Source organism: Protopterus annectens, chromosome 6.part0, assembly GCF_019279795.1.
Source record: "Protopterus annectens isolate FY-2018-M chromosome 6.part0, PAN1.0, whole genome shotgun sequence".
Lineage (NCBI taxonomy): Eukaryota > Metazoa > Chordata > Ceratodontiformes > Protopteridae > Protopterus > Protopterus annectens.
Window position 1 is genome coordinate 664395228 of NC_056737.1, and position 16119 is coordinate 664411346.

The following is a 16119-nucleotide window of genomic DNA, read 5'->3' on the forward strand; positions in this document are numbered from 1 at the left end:
TTGAGTAGAAACCTTGTCCCTTTTCCTCTTCTGGTACAGTCTGAATAGCCTTTAATCTTAAGAGAGAGAGTACTTGCTTTTGAGCCTCTGCCCACTGATTTGGGGGTGGATCTAGCCAACCATTTGGGGTTGGTAAAGTGTGGAAGTGGAATCTGTATCCTTGGGAAACTATATTTAAAACCCATTTGTCCTGGGTAATGAGTTCCTAGTTTTTAGTCTGCAGAGCAATCTTTCCCCCTAAAGGAGCAGTCAGTTGAGAAGTGCTTGGAAATTTTAAAGTTAAGTCATTGAGACAGCTTACCATAGGGGGGAGTCTTACTACTCTCTGATTTTGAAGTGAGAGCCCCCCACTGCTTAGTCCTGTGCATACCCTGGGACTGAAGCCTGGGTGCTCTGCTGGTTCTGGGTTTGAACTGAGAAGACCTGGAAGAGAAAGGAAAGGACCTATTTTTGAGGGCAAATGCCTACTAAATATAGCAGGCTGCACTTGTTAGAAATCTTTAACAGTTTGCATAGATTTAGCTTTTCCCTCCATGTTTTTAAGAACTTCTTCTGCTTTGTCACCAAATAGGCAGTCCTGATTTAAGGGAGCATCCAGCAATTTAGTTTTAACATGATCTGGCAAAGATTGCTCCTTAAGCCAAGCATGCCTTCTAAGTACAGACCTGGTGACAGCAGCCCTGCAAGATGCCTCTAGTGAATCAAAACCACATTGCAAAGTATGTTTTCCAACCTGTTCAGCAGAATTCATTAAATCCTGTAAATCCTTATTTTCAGCACAATCAGGAATCAACATCATTTTCTGTTTAAGCAATTCAATAATATGCTGCTGATAATTTAACATATGAAACTGGCAATTTAAGGCCCTGATGGCCAAGGTTGCAGAGGTGTATACCTTCTTACTCCATCTATCCAGGGCTTTGGAATCTCTATCAGAGGGGGTAGGATTTTTGGCAGTAGTAGCCTTAATGCCCTTGGGTCCCTGTGAAATGGTCTCAGGATCTGCAGTAGGATTTTTAAAAAGGAACTTGTGAGAATCAGGAACCCTGTAATATCTATAAGGTTTTCTGGGAGCAGGAGGTAAAGGGTCAGGGGCCAAGCTAGATTCTGAAAAGGCATCGTCAACAATGTCCAGCACAGGAGGGATAGCTAAAGGCCTGTGTTGGGGCAGGAGTAAGACATCTCTAAGCCTCTTTTTAGAATCAGAGTAATCCTGGCTTTCCCATTGAAAATGCTCCCTAAGAGTATGAAAAGTTTCATCAAAAGAAAAATCCTCTGGGGGAGAAGAGGAGGGAAAAGAGTCCTCTACATCGGAATCCTCATAGGTAGATAAGGGTACATCCTAGTCATCAGAGGAGACAGAAATTTCAGAATCCTGGTCAGAAGTATCATAAGCAAATTCAGTCCTAGGTCTCTTAGAGGGGGAAGGTGGGCTTCCCCTGATTAAAGTAATAAGGTCTTCAGCCATTCTTATCATTTGTTTTTTAGGCATAGAGGCCTGACCATGCAGTCTGGGCATCAGTTTCCTAGGCGTGGTTCGAGTTTTAGGCCTAGAAAAAGAAGATGGCGTTGGTTTAATATGCAAGTCAGTAGGCCTGAATACACTCTCAGAAGCCGGTGCCTGTACAGCGGCTCCGGACCCATCCAAGGTAGAGACATCTGTAGGTTCCACAGTTAAAGCATCTCATGGCATACCAGACTCTGAATGGGTCTAAGTAGAGGCCTGTGAATCTGATGTAGCGGGTATCAGGGGCTGCGAAAGTGCCTCGCTGAGTACCGGTGAACTGGCGACTAGCTTAGGAGAAGCGTCATCGGCAGCTTTGGACCTAGGCGGCCTGTCTCTGTCTTTATCCTTGCGTTTTTTCAGAATGTCGTTAGTCGGGTCGCTTACCGAAGACATATCTGGATAATTGAACCGAGTATCAAAATATTTAGAAGCGAAAATGTACCGACGAAGAATAGTTCGTGGTTTAAATAAGGCACAAAACTGACAGCGAGGTACGTCGTGGTCAGGGCCTAGGCAAGGAATACAGTACAAATGAAAATCTTTATGAAGTATTTGCTTTCCACAAGAAATACAATTACTGACTTTTACTGACATCGGTTTAGAGCAAGAAAAAGTTTCCCCAATGGGGTACTTAGCTTTAGTTGAAGACTTCGGTTCTGAAACTTGAAAACGAAAATTTCAGGAGTCGGCCGACTGGCACTTGTGAACTGCTTCAGCTTTGGGCACCGCACAACAAGAAAGACTGATGTAATGGCATCAGCTGCATGCTTTATACCCCTGACTACCTGACATCATGGAAGATGAGACAGCAACCGATGCAGGACCCAAGACTTTGATAATCAGGCTGACTGAGGGCTACTGCAAGCAGATAACTCAAATGTGATGACTGCGACAGTGAAACACGAAGAACATCTAGACTTCCTAGCCAAAAGATGGCTATGTTCATGCTCAACACCAGGATAAATTATAGCCCTAAATGTGGACAAATACCTATTCATACCTTACATCTCCTTATTCTCCCTTCTTCACTCACTTCCTTACTTCTATCAATTTCTCTCTCCTGGATTTCTCTCTAAATATAGCATAAGCCTGCTTTTCCCTCACTTCATATTACAATTCCTGCTTGTATTATACTAGCTTACCTTTAATTTCTCTATAATCAAGCTAAAATTTCACTAACTGATAAATCATTGTCATATACCTTGTATCTACTCTTAACCAGTGTTTTAATTTTATGCCTAAGCTGGTATAATTATTTAAACTTAACTACCACATCAACTAATACACATAGCTTCTTACTACCTATAAAATCAAAATTAATTAAAATGTTTTTTGTATTTTTATTACTAATGTCTGTAAAACTATTATTCATAATATTCATAACTTAACCTCTGTACAACTTGTTCTCTAATCTAGTATGCAAGTATGTAATGTATGTTCTTCTATTTTGCTATTATACTTTGCGTACTTTTACTATATAATATTACATTTTGTTTATTTTTACTATGTAATATGGAGCTTTTCTCCCCGGGCCTCCACTGAAAACGGGCTCCTTGTGCCCAGTGGATCTCCCCGGTCATCAACCTGGAAATAAATAAATAAAATGTCTTGTAATACTTTGAAGCTTTTCTCCCTGGGTCACCACTGAAAATGAGCTCCTACCCAATCGGACTTTCCTGGCATGCAAATGTCAATAAATAAGTACAGTAATATGAATTGACAAGCACAACAGCTTGTGAGAGATAGAGTCAACACGATTGTGATTAAATAATTTAAATGACTATGAGAAAATGCTAAACAAAGCAAAAAGGTATGTACTTTAATGAATATAAATATATTTTGGAAGTTATAGCAAAATGTGAAATTCCAACAGAGCTGAACGATCTGAAAAATTGTATATAAAGGAAGGGCTTTTGGCATATATTAATAGTGGATTTTGATGAGTTTGCTTCATCCAGTTCACTTGTGGGAACTTTGAGATCAATGTCTTGTTGCATACCCATTAAGAGGACAAATGTTAAAGGTAAGGGGCTGATAGTTATTCTAAGATTGCCCTCTCAGCACATCTCTCAAGTTCTTAGCACAAGAAATCTGGACAAAGTTAAAAATAACGAGAGGACAAAAGAGCAAAATAGGGACAGATTTTAAATATTATTCATATAAATGTATAAGGTTGGTAGAATAGCATTTTGTGTTAGCATATATTTTCTTAAGGATATGTTGTCTGAAATTTAAATGTCTGTCATTATTTACTAACTTCAGCCCTCAATGATTTTCCAGAAAACCATAAATTTTATTAGGCACAGACCAAAAACATTTGAAAAAATGTGGACATTCTTTGAAAATTTGGACAGTTGAGAAGGTGGCTCTCAGTCTAGTGCTGTAAAGTTTTTATATAAGTACAATTAATTTCATGAATTGTGAATAATAATACTGCAGGTGTTTTTGGACAGAATGTGTCAACATGGCATTTACAGGGCTCATGGTTATGAGCTTGAAAGAATATTATAAGGTAGTTAACAATATTTTCAAAGGAAAATGTTCCAATGGATCAACATTCAAAACCTTTGTTACCCGTAGATTGGGATCTTGGAATATGTGAGAGGCTGTAATGAAACAAGACATGATGCTTACCTTTGATTTGAGATCTCTATAGAAACTGCAGTGTGTCAGAAGCTGAATGACAACTGTATTTAGTAGAGTAGAACATAAGACAGGGGCATAGGAGGCATGGCTGAGAGCAGAGAAAGCGTATATATTTTTGTTAATTTAAAACCAGAACCATAGCTAGAGTGAGTTGAAATGGAAAGCTAAACTAGGTACAAGTTGAACACTGGTGCAAGTGGCTTATAGAGGAGGTCCCAAACAGTCTCTATAAGTCGGTCATGCTTGGGTAGCTGGGCATAGTGCTGGAAGTCAAGTGGCTGCGATCTCACATTGTAGCCATTTAAATGATTTGCTCTGAGTCTGTGTCAGCAATTGTTTTTTTTTTTTTTTTCAAATATATTTTTTATTACTTTTACCATTTTTAAGAAATGTATAGTACAGTAACAACAGAATAATATATAAAGCAAGGTACATAGACATTATCTTAAGTACATTAGATCATAGTGACATTTGCAGAACATAAGTCATCCTCATAAATTATGCAGTTAACATAAGCAGTTGAACACTTTCAACTGTATACATACATTGGTAAAATAAACAATCCACTCACAGAATTTTTTTAAGTCTTAGTAAAGTCTGTCTTAGAATAGAAAAACATATTTAAATTATCAGTTCTTCTTAACCTTAGTAGTACCTTCATAAAAAAAATATGTACAGATTATACAATTGATGTCAACCTTGATGTTCAATGTGTTTGCACTTCCTATATCTTATCCTTAACAAATATGAATATGATTTAAACAGCATTTCGATTCTTATGTTTCACCATGTTTATTAAGAATAAAAGAGATACATATTGTCCCTTGTCTGTTACACTGATTTTACCTTAAGATTTAAGTGTTTTCCAATATTTCTGGTAGTATAAAGGTTTTTTTTTGCTTCTTGTAAATAGAGTCTGTGTTAGCAATTGTAACAAGGAGTTAACATAGCTCATTGCTGCTTCCACAATAAAATGGCAATTCACAGAAGTACTAACTTTCCAAAACCAAATCCTTCAAAGAAAAAAATCGCTGAAAAAAAATGTTTTCATTGTTTTTTTGCAGGGGTGTGGCAATCCCCCTGCACCCCCTGATGCATGGATCTGTGCCTACAATCTCTAAATAAAATAATCAGCTCCACAGTCACACTGTAAAGGGAAAACGGACAAATATCGGAATAGCAGTAAATTGCACTTAGTGCCTGTATTGACCCCCCCCAACAGCGCATTGGCAGGTAATCGAGTTTCAGGGAGATGAGGCTCAGAGTCAGGATTCACAGAGCAGCAGTGTAGCCCCCTTTGTTACTGTCAGTCCATCTGAAGTATTCTTTTTTCTGTTCTCAATGTTGAAAGGGTTTTTCTTTGGTCCTCAACTGTGGAGGACATTTTTTGATCCTTAAATGTACTTGAGGGGATCAGGGCGGAGGGGGCGGCCAGTTAGGATATTGCACAGTGCATCAATTAACATATTTACAGTGCTGTTTAAAACATTCTTTTCACCATTATCTTCCTACAAGGGGAAAGTGTTACAGCAACTAGGGAAACAGAAAACAAATAAGCAAACGGAGTCTTTTAAAGCCTTCCCTGTGGCAACCGTGAACTCTTAATGGGGATCTAGAATAAATGTTGAGATATGAAGACAGAAATAGTGAGAAGGACCTAAGTGAGTCATAGGCCTGCTTGATTTTGCAATGTTTAACATGACTACATTTTATAAGAATACTTTTTAAGTGTGGAAGACAGTACATGAGAAAGAAGCAATGGACAACATATATTTTTAGAAGTCTTAAGAGAGGATTATGAATGGGTTCTTAAACACAACTAATCAATTACCAGAGATGGTAAGATTTTTAAGAAGAAAAGGCCCACCCAAATAATATTGTGTGGAAGCAAAGGAATTACTTTACAGAAAAATACCAAGCTGTATGAAATGGCTGCCATTTTATTGCCAGACTGAAATGAGACACAGAATGATTAACATTTTAATCATTTAATGTGCTCCTGCCAATAATTGTCATATCACATGTGTATTCATTTTTCTAAACAGGAATATGAAACTAATCCCAAACATAAAAGTCAATCATAACATTTATTGTAAGAAACTTATGAATGATAATAAGCGTTGTAAAAAAAAAAAGAACGTAATTGGTGCATATGTATATTTACATCCATCTGGAAGCATCTGAATAGAATAGAAAAAGAACAGAACAATCCATTTTTTTGTCTGGGAAGGGATCATGGCCTCTACTTTAGAAGAGTTGATTCTCAACCCAGCTGATTAACACTTATTTGTGAACAACTCAGTTAAACACCAGAGATCACAGGTGCTTGAAGCAAAAAGGACAACATCATCTGCAAACAACACAGATGCAACCCTCATGGTCCACAAAGTGGATACTCTCAAACCATGGCTGTACCTTAATACACTTTCCATGAAAATCACAAAAAGGATGGGAGACAAGGAGCACCCACATTCTATAGCCATTTTCAATGTATTCAAGAGAATACAGAGAATTCAGACACAACTATCATTCCACAAATACATGGATTAAATGGCACACAGTTGTGGCCTTGGAACACCATACCAGTGTAGCACCTTCCACAAGATATGATATGATATTCAGTCATATACCATTTCCAGGCCCACAAAGCACATGTAGACAAAACTGGTAAATGTCCACATCTCAAATGATATCTGTATAAGGGAAAAGAGGTGATCCATAGTTCCATGACCAGGACAGAAACTGCATTGCTCCTCCTGAATCAAAGGCTCATCTATTGGATAGAGACTTATTTCCAGAACCCTGTTGTAGGCTTTTACAGGGAAGCTGAAGTGTATGATCCCTCAGTAACTGTAGCATACCTTCTCATCCCTGCTTTTCAAAGTAGGAGGCACCACCCATTTTGCCAGTCTAGAGGTACTGTCCCGGTCATCCATGCAATATTAAAATGGAATGTTAAGTGCAACACCCCAGCAGCATTTCCAGCTGTATGTCATCCAGTCCTGCCTCCCTGTCACTGCAGAGCTATTTAATCATTGCTGTGATGTTGTATTGGATCAATCTCATCTACTACTACTAGATTCTACTTCGGGCACTGCTTCCATACAGAAAGATATGCCCACTAGTTTCAGGAGTACCTCAGAATACTTGTTCTACCTCCACGCACTTTTCCCAGCTGAGATTAGCATCTCTCCACCCTTGCTAAGAACAGCCTGGACAATGTCCATCACACATCTCCTGAGTTATTGGATGGTTTAACAGAATTGCTTTAAGGCCATCTGAAAGATGTTTTCTGTGGTTTCACCAGTCTCTCCCTTTGCGCAATCAGACCTTCACTTCAGAGATCAGCCGTACTATTACACAGATCTGGACAGCCCCCTGATAATAGTGCATGGAATGCATCTCTCTTTAACTTGATGGCTTCTCTCATCACTGGTGTCCAAAAAGGGGCCCTGGGATTATCTCTAAGAAAAGGCCCAGTCACCATTTGATGATGGACCCTTGCTGCCACTTCAAATACAGTGGTTTTGAATTGAGTCCAGTTCTCACAGAATGTCCCCGGTCTCCACTTGGATATAAGATAAGTTCTTCTAGAGGCAGAAGATGAACTCATTCCACATAGAATCTTCTTCTAGATGTTCTCAGGGCACCCTCATTATCCTTTGGGTTTTCTCTGAATCTACTCCACTAACAACCTAGCCATCTGACCCACTCACTACCAACTGGTGGTCAGCTGACAGCTCAGCACTTCTTTTGACCTGAGTGTGTAGAATATATGGCAACAGGTCTGATAACATATTAAGAACTATCACTAGCATTTGGACCAAGTTACTCTGGTATGAGTACATTTCCAAAAAGCCTTGTATTTGAACATGGTATTTAGTGTAGAAAATCCATGGCTAGCACAAAAGTCCAATAACAATTCAACACTTTGATTTCAATCAGGCAAGTTGTTCTTTCTAATCCTGTCCCTCCAAGTACATCTATCCCTTCTTACTTAAGCACATAGGTTTCCCTAGAGGATTCCAAATCAGTAGGTAGAATTCTGTTAAGAACAACCCCTATGGTCTTCAAGAGGGTCAAATGCTCTAAAGAGCTGTTAGGTATTTATGCACAAACAGCCATCTGAGGTTCATAGGTGTGTACTGGGCTCACGACCACTAAGGCCTTTTAAAGTCTAGCCATGTATTTGAAATCTCTTGGTAGTATAAGCAAGGGCTTGGGAGAAAAAAAATTACAAAGAGAAGCCTGAAAGATGAAACATTTGCAGGCTGTCTGTGTCCATTACAGACACAGGTGCCAAACCACAGTTGAATTTCCAGTTTCCCAACCAGTTGTTCATGTCACACTTGAATTAGTTAAGGGAGGGACTCTGCTTCAAATGGATGGAGAGACTGTTCCAGAAAAGAGGTGATCTTTGGGATACATATATGTCTTTCCATCTGGTCCTATTTATATCACTGGTAAGGTTTATGTCTTTACAATGGGTAATCTTGGTGCTGTTTGTTTTGTATATATGCAGGAAGTCCACCAGAGTGGGGTTCTAAGATGTCTCGTATGCCAGGCATAGATATCCCCTAAACAGTTTGTAGGAGATGGAATATGAGGATAGGGCTTTGAGGCAGTCTACATAGATCATGTTACTTACACCATGTATTATTTTACTGTGGAACCATCCATGGATGTTCCATTTGTTGGATGTGCATGGTTAAGTACATACCAAAGGGGGCACTGTACTCAAAGATAGGTCTGATGAGCTGAATACAATGTAACAATGAAGTCCTTGGACGTAGATGCCAAGGCTTTGTTTATACATTGTGTAACATAGAATGATTTCCTCACTAACATAGACGTGTGATTGTAAAGGGCTAGATTACTTTCCAAAAATTGCAGCACTGAAGCAGTATTCTAGTCCACTGGTAAAAACTCCTACTGTGCATCAGACAGTCAGTGGCTTGTGAGTATCCACAGATTAATCCAGGGCCTTTCCTGAGGGGCAACTTTGGAGTAGGTGATAGACCAGCCCAGCAATATGTTTAGTTCTATACCCAATGTTTTTTATAAAGGTAAAACCAACTATGTCTTGTTTAAATTTTTTAACCTCCCAGGCCAGCTCTGACCCCCCCCCTCTCCCCCGTGAGGTGACACATTAATCCCAACAGCCAGTTTCACTGTAAGGGTGCAAATTATCTTCATCTGCCTACTCCTGCCTGCCACTAGTGTAGCATTGAACAGGATTCACACCCTTATTCTTCTGGGTGATGAGTCTACATAGCAGATCCATGCATCTTCATTTGGGTTGAACCCAACCAAGCAACCTAAATCACCTGGCCATTAGGTATTCACTGGTGATGCTCCCTCCCCTGGCCTGGCTCCAGAGGCATTTCCCCAGTATCACTGCTCCATTGAGATTTTCCAACTGATTTAACCAATCGTTGTGGAAGACCAGCTTGAAATTCTGAATTGCAGTTTACGTGGCACATCATTTTAGACCAATCTGCCAAGGCTAATTTCTCCAGGCGCACAAAACTACGGACAGCATATCTTCAAGAATTGCAGAGGCATACAGATCCTCCAGCTCATCTTATTAATTATATTATTCATGAAATTTAAATGGTCTACTTTTTCACATAGAATATTATGCAATAATGATTTTTTTAACTATGTTAACAAATACAAATAGAAATCATCACTTATAATACTACAGATGATTACTATCTATGCAACAGAAATTAACTTATTTTAGCTTCACTGGCTGCCATTTTTGATATTTTCTAAACCTTACCTGTTTGAAATGTATCTTAATCACCAAGTGGGATCTGCTACAAGAGGTGTTCATACTTGTAGATGTAGTGTTCCCATTCCTTAATCCTTCCTCAAACAAAGCCTCTATTTTTTTATGACTGTCACAAGGCACTGCTTTAAGGTATTCAACATAAAAACCATGTCTTCCTTCTCGAACTCGTAGACCTCCAGGTTTTCTGTCTTTACTTAAAAGATCTATCACCTTAAATTTAAAGAACAAGGTGTAATTCTGAATACTGTCAAAAAACAGAATTGGACTTTGCAGATTATACAATCAGTATATAGGTTTTGATCAAATAAGTACCAAGAAACATAACCACACATTATGCCAACTTAAATTAATAAGACATTCATATAAATATTTAAGAAAGTGAGTGATCATAAATGAAAAGTGTATATTTGGAGATTACAACTAAAAAACTAAACATATGCAGATTTTGTGAACCTCAGCTGCGTAAACCCCATTCATTCATTCTCTCATATCTTCTTTATCTTATTTGCCTGCTCAGAGCTGCAGAGAAGCTGGAGCTCATTCTGATACTCAGGGTGGTAAGGAAAAGAACTACTCTAGACAGGAAGCCAGTCCATTGCAGGATGCACACACACACACACACACACACACACACACACACACACACACACACACACACACACACACACACACACACACACACACGTCAGATACAGATATGAGATCAAACTCTAATACCCAATGACAAACTATGCAGACACTGTCAAAGTATACAGGCTGTGCACAGAAGGCTGAACTGGAAAACCAAAGTAAAGTTATTTATTTTATCTGTTTCCTAGCTAGCTAAGCCCATTGTACAAAGTATCCCTTTTCAAGGGCAATGTGGGAGAACTTCCCAGTTAAGTGATTTGTTCAGAGCCATTCAGTCGGCAAATGTTATCAAATCCTGTGCTCATGACTGCAGGAAATAGATCATTATCAGCTCAGAGTCTTAATCTTCGGCACTAACTGACATTATACCTCCCAGATGTACCAAGATGCACATAAATACCTATTCCGTATTTGTGAACTATCTAAATGTACTGATTAACTGTGGTTATTTCACAGCCTTGTCCTGGCAAAAAAACAAAAGTAATATAAATACAGTAAATGTGATATATCATAGCATCATAGAAGGTTACTAGGCTATTGGCCCTGAGGACCTTATAAGCCTAGACAAGAGTTTAGCCCATGTTTAGACAAGTCAGCACCCAATGTCCCTGTCCAGCAGGGACACAGGTGGAATCCCAGGGGTGTTTCTTTCTGTTTCCCACCCAGTTATCCAGGTTGCACTTAAAAAGGGGTAAAGATGTACACTGCTTGACATGGAGACATCCACAGATGGGGGAGTCTCTGGGATACAAATCTGTCCCACCAACAAGTCTTGTTGATGTCACATACCAGGTTGAGGCCGCGTGTGCGAGTTACTTGAGTGGAGCTTGACTTGCAGATATGCAGCAGTCCCATCAAGGTGGGGTCCATGATCACCTTGTATGCCAGACAGAAGTCACCTCTGAGGAGTCTGTATGAAACGGAGTAGAAGGATAGGGCTTTTAGCCTGTGTATGTTAGATGTTTGAGGCTCTGGATTCTCCTGATGAGGAAGCTCTGTGGTTTCTACATCTGCTGCATGTGCTTTGAGAGGTACATGGCAAAAGGGGTGTTGTAATCAATAATGGGCCTTATATAAGGGAAGACTACAGGGTTAACCAAAGTAAGGAAAACGAGGTGATTAAAACCAAACAAGGAAGCAGAGAACTACCTCGCAAAGTGAAACAATAAAGCCTCGGAGGGAATTAATGCAGCAAAACACTTTTATTGAAGTATAAAAAACACCATTAATGTAGTTAAAAATCCGTTTTCATTTCAACAATTTCATCATATGTGGGCTGAAGCATAACTCATCATGTTAAATACTCAAAAACAAAAGACATCATAAATTAATTATCCAATAAAGATCCATTAAAATTCAGTCAAATGTTTTCCATCAGACCTTTTGTAACGCAGAATCGAAACCTGACACAACCCTATGAAAACAAGACACATGATGTAAAAATGCAGCTATAAAGTTAACAGCAGAAAAGCACAATTAAAAATGTAATAATTTAATCCATAAAAACATTTCTGTTTTAAAACATCCTATATAAGGCAACATATCACCTACATAAATAAAAACTAAAGTGCTATGTGCATGCCAGTGAAGCCAAGGGAGCAGTCCTTAATTTGGCTGCTCTCACTTTTATCAGTGGGGCAAGGGAAACATGCTCATTTAAGCCCAGTTTCCTGTTGGATTCCAGGGACAATTTCCACCACAATTTTCTGTATTCGATGGTTTCTTCCCACATGCCCCCTCTTTTATCCATGCTAATTTTTTTCAAAGCAAAAAATCTAAAAAAAGCACTAGGGTATTCCAGTGCATGTTTGTACAAGGCATTACTGTCCTTCTTAGTTTGTATATCACACATATGTTCATAAATTCTCCTTTTAAGCTTTGTCTCTGTTTTTCCTATATAGAAAGCTTGACAGGCTTGACATAATGCTAAGTATACGAGGCCACTAGACTCACAATTATAATATGCCATACTATTTAAAGTAGTGTTTCTACATTCTAAAACAATGCTTTCTTTGTTACTGATAAATTCACACTGACAGCATCGGCCACATTTAAATGTACCAAATCTCTTTTTGTTATTATTATTATTATTACTACTCCCATTAATCTTGTTATTTTTATATAGGTAATTTTTCAGATTTCTTGCATTTTTGTAGACAACTTTAATTTTCTCATTTTTTAATACATCTAAATCAGTAAAAAGCATGAATTTATTCCATTCTTTGTTAAGAATGTATCGAACTAATCCTGAACCCCCATTATATTCCAATATAATGGACTTGACAAAGTCATCTGACTCCTTTCTACATGCAAAGTTACTTAATGAAACATCTTGACCTAAAATAGGCCCATATCTTCCATTCCTCTCTTTCATAACGTCATTCTCAATTTTCGTCAATAAATTGTGAGGATAGCCTCTATCCTTGAACATTTGTTTAAGCAATGCAACCTCAACAATAAAATCTTTATTCTTAGAAGTCATACGACTTGCTCTAATAAATAGTCCTTTGACAATATTTTCTTTAACATGGGTGGGTGCCCACTATTAAAATGTAAATACGTGTTCCAATATGATTTTTTCCTAAAAATCTAAGAGTGAAAGGCATTATTTTCTTTATAAACTTCCACATCAAGGTACTGTAAATTATTAACAGAATAATTATAAGTGAACTTTAAAAATTCTGTGCGGTTGTTTAAAAATTCAATAAAACATTGTACTTCATCCTCTAACCCAATCCAAAGAATAACTATATCATCCAAGAATCTCTTATACATACTCCAGTTGTTTTTGTATCAGGAGTCTAAGATATATTTTTCCTACCATTTTGCTAGAACCAGGTTAGCATAAGTGGGTGCACAAACTGCACCCATAGCCACACCTTTTATTTGGTGAAAAAATTCACCATTAAAATATATATAATTATATTTCAATACCAATTCAATTTAGTGCATAATCAATATGCATTCATCACTCGACAGTGTCCCATTTTCATAAATAATTTCTTCCAGTAAGGACAAGCCTTCATGGTGGGGTATACATGTAAATAACTCAACTATATCAATGGTAATGGTGATTCTGAAGAAGTTTTTATTAAAAAACGAAAATGCTAAATCAATCACTGGTGTGGATCTGAGTTGTCTCTTCTTGGTGGTTTATGTACATATATATATATATATATATATATATATATATATATATATATATATATATATATATATATATATATTATATATATATATATATATATATATAGATAGATAGAGAGATATATATATATATATATATATATATATATATATATATATATATACACATAATTTATATATATATATATATATATATATATATATATATATATATATACTCCATAGTCACATAACAGTTGAGAAAGGGAAATACTATCGGTTTGCTGAAAGTAGCTTTCAGGGATAACATTTCAGTGTTCTTATTTAAACAAAGAATATTTAGTATACGCTTACTTTCCTAAAGGACCGTCACATGTGTCTGAACAGCAAATATTTTAATCTAAACCAGTCAAGGTCATATTTCAATAAATGAACTGTGGACCCTTATAAGACAGTACTAGAGTAGGTAAGGGAATATGGGTCTATCAGATATCCAAAAGGACAAAAAGACCTGGAAGGGGGGGAGTTGAGAAACCTAAATGGGGGAGGGGCAGCAGCAACTTTGTAAGTGCTCTATGGGCTATGAGCATGTAATTTACAATATTTTAATATTATATTAGCTACATAGCTTGGAGGGTTATTTTTTTTCTTAGTGGTTACCTGCCATAAAAAAGGACCAGCTTGGAGGGATTGTCTTAATTAATACAAATAATGCAAACAAAAAAAAAGAAAGAAAACACACAAACAATAAATTAATAAATAAACTACACTGAAACACATAACTTGATTTTCCAACTCATTTCCTGACAGGAATGCGTTCTTTTCAGAGTTTGTATGTCCTTTCTGTGTTCATGTGATTTATTTTTTTCTTCTGAAATCTCCAGTTTTCATCCAGATCCAAAGAAATCCTAATTACTAAATTGGAAATCCTCCTAAATTGCTCATAGTTGTGTGCACAGAGTGTGTGTGTGCATGTGAGTGTTTGCATGTACATATACACACACTGCCTAATTATCATCTCCACCAATACCAGTTCTCTGCCTTACAGTCATTGCTTGCTAGGACCAGCTATAACACCCTATGGTCCTGAAAAGGAAACAGTACAAAAAAAAAAAGCAATGAATGACTAAATTACTAACTGGTTACCCTCTTCTTAAGGATCAGGGAAAAATTTAAATAAGTTAATAATCCAAGGAATGGAGAAACTGATGAAAAGATAAAAGCTGTTAGAGGAGCCTCCACTTTGAAAAGCGTGCACTTCAAAGAAAATACAATAATAGGTTTGTTTCCCATCCTCTTAACTTTATATAATACCTCCAAGCTCACATCTTCTTTAGTTACGTTATTTAATCCTAAGAGAAAGTAAATTCCATTCAAATCCCTGTCATTCTTTTACCTGTCATGACTGCATATGAAATTCAGTAAACTTCAGTTTAATGGATTCAGTAAAATATAATTGTCAGCTCATCTGCAGTCAAGTAAACTGCTTCCCAGTAATATCTAGTACAAGAATATTTGATATGACAAAAAAAATGAAGTCTATTATCTTCCTGTATAAAAGCTGAGTTCTAATTTAGCTGAGTCAAATTTCATTGATTGTATAAACCATTATACTGAATAATGTATAACATAACATCAGAATATTATGGTATTCTTTTTTATGTATTGCTTGTTTATTGATTTATGTTCCATAACTTCTATTTACTCTGTGTTTTCTATGCTGTACTTTTAATTCCTTAATCCCAGCATTTTATTTCCCTTTCAATTCTCCTTTCTCCTCCTTCCATTTCTTAGTACTTGAGAAAAGCAAGAACACATAGAAACTCACTTGTCTTTGGTATATTTATTGTAAAATAATTTTCTTTCAGTTACTTCAGTTCCTGTGGAAGCAAACATTTACTCTTGGTGTAATGCAGTATTGCAATAGTTAAACATTTGATGCATTAATTATTTTTAAATTTTACTTTATTATGTATTTATGACTGCTCAATTTTCTGTAATGCTTTTCTTCCTGGGTCTCTAATAAAAAGTGGCTTCCCACCCAGATGGGCTTTCCTTATAAATAAATGCAAATAATTAACATATATCTGTTTGTTTTTTGTGTTTGTTGAAGACAGATGGTCTGGTTCATAGACTAAGGAACAACCCTGGCCAGTTTGACAATGACAGCATAATTTCTGCAAGGCAAATACTGTAGAACAAAACATATTATTGGTTTCAATAAACAAAAAGTGGCACAACAACCAAGAAACAAAAAATATGGGTGGTGGCAAGTATGCAGTCAATGAACAGATTTATTGAAGCACTTTTCGTCAGCTCAAACAGCTGACTTCATCAGAAACACAGTCAATTGATACAACCCTAATATATATACACAAACCTCAATTAATTAATACAAATTTAAAGAGACAAT

The 16119-nt window shown here is 37.1% G+C and overlaps 1 protein-coding gene across 1 annotated transcript in view; it reads right to left on the reverse strand.

Moving 5' to 3' along the window:
* The window catches only part of LOC122803875 (kinesin-like protein KIF28P), a 251684-nt gene that overhangs the window by 173613 nt on the left and 61952 nt on the right, over positions 1 to 16119 (reverse strand). The window contains exon 5 of the mRNA XM_044073555.1: positions 9939 to 10160. Within this exon, the coding sequence (XP_043929490.1) occupies positions 9939 to 10160 (222 nt within the window). The remainder of the gene's footprint in view (positions 1 to 9938; positions 10161 to 16119) is intronic.